The 6,777-nt window shown below is 39.7% G+C and overlaps 1 protein-coding gene across 1 annotated transcript in view; it reads right to left on the bottom strand.

Annotated features, from left to right (window-relative positions):
* The window catches only part of LOC101623134 (chromosome unknown open reading frame, human C2orf73), a 25,260-nt gene extending 19,059 nt beyond the window's left edge, over nt 1-6,201 (bottom strand). The window contains exons 1-2 of the mRNA XM_012731483.1: nt 6,094-6,201; nt 2,239-2,449 (exon numbers count right to left, since the gene is read on the bottom strand). Of these exons, the coding sequence (XP_012586937.1) occupies nt 2,239-2,449; nt 6,094-6,119 (237 nt within the window). The 5' untranslated portion in view covers nt 6,120-6,201. The remainder of the gene's footprint in view (nt 1-2,238; nt 2,450-6,093) is intronic.
* Nucleotides 6,202-6,777: the final 576 nt, after the last annotated feature.

Here is a 6,777-nt window from a genome sequence, read left to right as displayed (position 1 = left end):
TTTTTTTTTAAAAAAAAAAACCTTGTTAATAAGTGAAGTCAACAATCTGGTGTTCTCAAGATACAACTTTTAGCAAAATGCATAACACAAAAAGTATGTTAATTTAAATATTTGGTTATTTTATTCTTTATTATAAAGCCAGCATTATTATAAACCAATTATTTTTTTAAACCAAGCTAAAGTTTAAAAATAAACCCACTGCCTTAAAAGAATAAGGTTTACAACTAAGTGAAATGAGCATTCTTTATTTTTCCTTAAGTGCTTGGAAATGAGCACATTTAAGATTTTTCTATTGTTTCACTTTAAAAGATGAACTTACCCTTCACTCTCCTCCGAATTCAAACATGCCTTTAATTCTGTGGTGTATCTTTGGTTTTTATAACTCTTCACTAATGTCCACTATCAACCTCTCTTACCTATACTCTTACTTTACCATTTCCTAAAGTTCTGAGTTAAACATTTTTTAGCACTAACAAAGCGTATACTGCTACTCGTTAGCCCATTCTCCCAGATAGCAGCACCTTTTTTTTTTTTTGAGACACCTACAATCCTAGCAAAAGAAGTTTGGTTGGATTAATTTTCAAAAATGTTATATTTCACATTTTTTTTCTCAAATTAGCTTTTTAGTGGCTCCAACAAGGGTTCAGTTAAACAGTTGGGCTTAAATTCAGCTGTGAACTAGAGTTCAGGACAGGCATTCGTTTTTTGTAAGAAATAAGAGAACATCATTAACCTGGATTTCTGTGCCAGATTTATTTCCCCAATGTAAGCTTGGTCTGCCATTTCTTTTAAATTCTAAATTGTTACAAAATAGCCTTATAAGGATTGATTACATGATATGAAAGTATATTTGACTCTTAAGAATTCCTGCTTCAAGGTCATACACAGTCTGTGATGTTTTGGGAAATTCCTCCTAAGGTTCTCCCTTAATTTTCCAAAATGTCCCATTTTATAACAGGAACATTTTATGGTATCAGTACAAAGAGACCTCACAGGAAGCAATCTCCATTTAAAATTCGTTAAAGTAACAGAATTATATTTAACATCACATGACAAAAGAGGCTTTGCAGCTGTGACTAAATGAAGGGTCTTGAGAAAGGAAGATTTCCCCAGATTATCTGGATGTAACCAAAAGGTCCTTGCAAAAGGAAGGCAAGGGTCAGTCAGAGAGAAATTTGAACGTGCCCTGTTGCTGACTTTGAAGGGAAAGGGCTTGGAGCCAAGGAATGTTGGCAGTCTCCAGAAGCTGGAAAAGGCAAGGAAATGGATTCTCCCTTAGAACCTCTGGAAGGACCCAGCCATCACGTCTGATTTTGGACTTGCTTTAGATAATGCTTAATTTGTGGTAATTTTAAAAATATTTTTTATTAACATTCTTTTTCTCTTTTTTAAGGATTTATTTATTTATGCATACAGAACTGGGGTACAGGCTACAGGCACAGTGGTAGCAAGAGGATTCACCAGAGTGGGAAGCAGAACAGGCGGACCAACAAAGTACACTGCTGAGGGGCGCAGTGGCAGGTAAGGAGAGGTCTGCTAAGCCATGTGGGTAACCTCCAGGGCTGGGGATTGAACTCGCACTGAAGCTGCTGCGGCTGGCTGTGTCCTAACCCACTGTGCCATCAGAGAGAGCCCCAATTTTTGGTAATTTTTAACAGTAGCAGTATGAAACTTGTAAATTATACCTCAACAAATTTGACTTAAATAACAAAAAGATAGTACAGTATTTAGTATGATACAGTGTAAAATGTGTGGTACTGGGTCAGAAGCATCAGAGACATTTGTTTACTAGACTATATGATCATCTATATTTCTAAAAATATCTTTTAATAATTATTGTATAGATTTAAGGATATACTTTATATAAAATTTAATCCACTTCATATACTTTTGATAGTAATTATTTTACAGGAAGCATATGAATTGTTGAGTATCACACAAAAGTTTTGTTACTCTCTGTTATGACTACAGTATTATAGATTTCTTCAGTATCCCTACTGCTACTGAGTAGTTATTACTGGTCTGATCTACAAAGCTATTATTTGGATTCCATGTATTTTGCTTGTATCCAAAAGTTATCTATAATAATAATAGCTCCAGGTTATGGCTTTTAACATTGGATTAAAAAGTTATATAGCCTGAGGTACTACATTCTTCAAGTAGGCAATGACCAGACTGTCCTGCAAAAGAGCTCCTGAATCTAAATCTAAATTTGTATATAATGAACATCCATCCAACCTGATTTTCTTGCCCATTTTTGGGATCTATGTAGGGAACTGGTTCATTCAGTGTTCTTGCATTTGTGTTAATGAATTTAGCATAACAGACACGTCCTCTCCCAATACATGGTTTTGAATGTTGTATAGTTTTTACAGGTATCTTCTCATATTTGATTTCTTCTTTCTTTTCATTTATAAACATTATATCAGCATCTTCTATTTTATGCTGTCTGAAAAACAGAATTAAATAGTAAATAATTTATCCCCCAAAGCATTTCAGTTCTAAGTCTTTATTACAGAAAATAAAATTTAGATATATTTCAGCTATCAATCAAGACAATCATTTGCTTTAAGAAAGAGGAGATTTAATCTTGCTTACAAATCTTGTTGCAGGATTTATGTGTGTGCCTAAGTTACATGCTAATCTTAAAAGCATCTTCGTTAAAATTTTAGTTTAGGGGATTCAACCATATGAACAAGGGTAATTAATTTTAAAATCTTACCTGGCACACTTACAAAAGATAGCAAATGATGACCATTATTATTTTTATCTTTTCAAGAAAAGTTCACTGTGCAGGTATCAGGACAGTTAAGTCAGTCCCATACCTTTTTGCTACATTGGTGCAAAAAAAGAAAACTTTGTTTTCAAATGTCAAGAAAATTTTTTTTTCTCCTTTTAAGTAAAGAGTAATGAGCAATATAAAAGGTGTCATTGGGCAAACCAATTCACATTGGGTTGCCTGACTGTGGGTCATCACCCCTGTGCTTAGATTCAACTGCAGGAACACACAAAAAGGGTCAATAATGGGTTTACTTACAAGGGAAAGGGGAAACAAATAACTCAGGGAGAGAGAGAAAGAGAAGTTAATTAATACATCCTACCAGTTCCACTGACCTGGAACCCCAATAACATGCTGAAAACTGGTGAAGAGCCAAGAGACAAGCCGCAAGCCACAAGGCCAAGAGACCCCCGAAGCCCACATGTCTGGTTTTATATCCAAAACCGACTGCTTAACTCCACACTCAGGTCCCAGCATGCTTCTACTCGGTATTGATGGGATTTGTAGTTTCAGTAGCTGGGGTGGGGGTGAAGTCCACAAAACCTGTATCTGTAGAATTTGTTCGGAACATCCTTCCCCCCTTACAAAGGTAGTATTTTAAATTTTCACATACTTGAAAGTATGGGTAATAATATATGAATTTGAATCATTTTATATTGAAGCTTTAAAAAAGCAAATTCCTGTCTCACGGAAGGCGAGTAAGACTCTGCATTTATAGAACCACAGTGAGTGCTTCTGTTTAGCTTTATCCACAACCCTTAAACTATCACCCCCACTTTACTTCAAACCAAAGCTAGGTCCATTTCTTTCATCATATCACTTTTCAATTAAAACTCTCAAATGATTTTCCACTGCATTCACAGTAAAATGTCTCTTAATCTTTCTGTAAGGCTCCCTGTGATCTACTTTAGCTAATCTCTTCTATTGCACTCAAGGTCTCCCCACATTTATTCCAATTCCTGGAATACGTCAGTCACTTCCCAGACATGGGAGTGTCCACCAGATCATTTGCAAGCAGTCTTTTCTGCTTCTTCTGTTTTCTCCAGGTCCCTGCATTTAGGTTCATTTAGGTCTCAGCTTAAAAGTCATCTACTCAGAAGCTTTTCCTAGGTTCTGACACTGCCCCCCACCATATCATATGAAGTCTATCTTATTACTTTGCTCATTTCATTTACAACCATAATCTACATTTTGTTTCTTGTACCTTTGTTTTTTGTTTTACTTGATTTTGATAATCCCTACAAATACCCTTTATTATCAATAAGTTCCATGAAGGAGAAGACCGTTTCATTCATCATTATACCCAACATCTGGACACCCAAACATCTTGTTTGTTGCAACGCAATAGATTACCATTATAATATACATATTTCTGGAGAAACTGCTGGCAGTCTTTCACTCTTTGTTTTAGTTTTACAGGTCCGTCAACCCTCATTCCAAAACACAAACATCAATCAGCAGCCTTGGGTTCTAGTTCCTTGTATCTCAGCCAAAATAGTTGTTGGCAAAGGATTTGGGTAAACTGATTACTGATAAAAGTGTAATTAACTTCTAAAACTTTTTCTATTACCTTTTCAGAGATATATAATAGAATTCTGGCACCAGTTGTTTTTCATATGCTTCTTGTAGTTGTAACTCAGTAATCCATTTGTATTAGAATCAGGTTCTTGAAGGAAAGGACTGTGGCTATGTTACAAAACTTTGATTTTGTTTGATTAGATACTTGTGATGTGAGCTGACATATATGTGTATATAATTCTATAGTAATTTCTTACTGGAAAGGAAACATTTAATAACACTAACAGGCTCTGAGGTAAGTCAGAGCTAGGCTTGAATCCTAGCTCAGCTATTTACTGAGTCTTAGTTTATTTGCATAAAACAACACTACCTAATGTGATGGTATGAGAATAACACTGACTAGCTCATTCTTTGAACAAATATTTATTAACTTGTGTACCCAGTGCTGTATGAGGCATGGAGGAAGAATGACAAAACAAAAATTCCTGCCTTCATAGAGCATTCCAGTGCGGAAAGACAAATGGGAAATATAAGATATATAAATAAAATATATATTCTGCTAGATGGCATTAAATACTAAGGACAACAGTATAGCAGGGAATGGGGAAAAGGAATGATGTGCAAGGGAGGCAGTTAGCCTTGATAGGGTGGAGGCTGCATTTTGAAGGTGGCAACTGAAAAAGACAAGAAAGAGTGGAGAGAGCTAATTGGATATCTGAGGTAAGAACATTCCAGTAAAATATGTAACTAAAAACCTGTGCAGCAGAAACACCTGTTCTCAAAATGGTGCTTCTCAAACTGTGTTTCCAGAGTAGCAGCAGTTGTCAGTTTGTTAGAAACACAAATTCATAAGACTCATTTCCAACTAGAAATCAATCTCTGGGGCATTTATCCAGTAATTTGTTTTAATAAGCTCTCTAGATGATTTTTCTATGTGTTAAAAGTTTGAGTCCCTCTAAAAAACAGGCTTTGGAAGCAAATATATCTAATCCATGTAAAAATGACTCTAATAGTCAATAGTTCTCAAAATTTAGAGTATATCAGAAATACCTGGCAGTCTTGTTAAAGCCCAGATTATTGTGCCCTATCCCCAGTTTCTTACTCCACTTATCTGTGAGGGTGAGCACTAAAGCATTTGCATTTCTAATAAGTTCCAGGCGATGCTAACCCTGGGGTCCGAGGGTTCATACTTAAGAGAATCACTACAGACGCAAAGAGGTTTGTGTTCTTGGAACAGAGTCCTATTAAAGGAAAGTAAAGATAGGGTAGGTTAGGCAAAAGAGGCACGATGAAGGCCTCTGGCTATTACAAGCGATTTGACTTTTACTCTGCAGTGGAGAACTGTGCTCCAACTCAAGTTTTAAAAAGACCACTCCGACTGCTGTTGTTGAGGAGGTTGCGGAGCGAAAAGGAGACCAACAAAGTCCACTGCTATACCAGGTAGGACAGCTAATGTGTGGTCAGGTTAACAGTGATAGGACTTAATAGTGGCGGGTTCTGGATGTATTCAGTGGTTTAAAGGTAGATCCTGCAGAATTTGCTCATGATTGAGATGTGAGATGTGATTCAAGATGACTTTATCTTAGGCCAGACAGTGCATGTGAAGGGCCTGTCACCCAGCATGTGCCTGGTAGAACGTGCGTTTTAAAAGTGTTCAAAGCATGGAAGCATTCTAGCCCTGGAACTGAGAGGGGAAGATGGGTGGAGGAGGGTACGCCCGGGTCTCACTGGCCCTCCCTCGGCAGGAGGAACAGGTTTTTCGGAGGCGAAGATAGAAAGCAGACCCCGGCACTTACTGCTGCGTCTCCTCCTTTCCCAGCATGGGCGCCTGCGGCCGGAGGCTGGAAGTGAAGGGCCTCTCGGGGAGGTAGGGGACCAGCCCCGCCGGGAAGGGGCGCGCGGCGGGCGACTGTGACTCTCGCGTTGCTACGCGACGACGGCGCGCGGCCGCGGGGGGGGCGAGGAGCAGGGCTCGCGCGCGCTGGCGCAATGGGCGGGCGGCGCACGGCTGCGGGAACGCGCGGACAGGGGTCGGGCCTCCTCCCGGCCCCCGCGATCTTGGAGCTTTTTGAACTTGGCCTTAGTTGCCGGGCGGGCGGGGTGTTTATCCGGCTTTTCTCTACTCCGACGTGTCCGGGAGGTGCTGTTCCTGAACTGCCGGCTGCTCGGGCGCTGGGGCGGCGCTGCCAGCGATCCCGCGGTGCCCAATTTGCAGAACTGCCCGGGCTCTGCCGGCGGCTGCCTGAACCGACTCCGAAATTTCAGGCCGGCGGGAGGGAAACTGCTGTGCGGTGCAATATTAAATACTGCTGCTCCTGGGCCTCCTAGTCTGTGCGTGGTTGTCACACTCGTCCACGGTTTCTGACAAATTCTCCCTAGCCTGGCGGCAAACATTAAAGCAAAGACGGGGAACACTAATCTCTTGCAAATGAGGCTCCCCACGGTGTGTGCATCTGTTTGGACCTGACGTGCTAAGGTGG

This window comes from Condylura cristata, unplaced genomic scaffold (assembly GCF_000260355.1).
Source record: "Condylura cristata isolate star-nosed mole 26May11 unplaced genomic scaffold, ConCri1.0 scaffold00031, whole genome shotgun sequence".
Classification (NCBI taxonomy): domain Eukaryota; kingdom Metazoa; phylum Chordata; class Mammalia; order Eulipotyphla; family Talpidae; genus Condylura; species Condylura cristata.
Note: the sequence above shows the minus strand (reverse complement) of the source record. Positions and strands in the feature narration are given on the sequence as shown.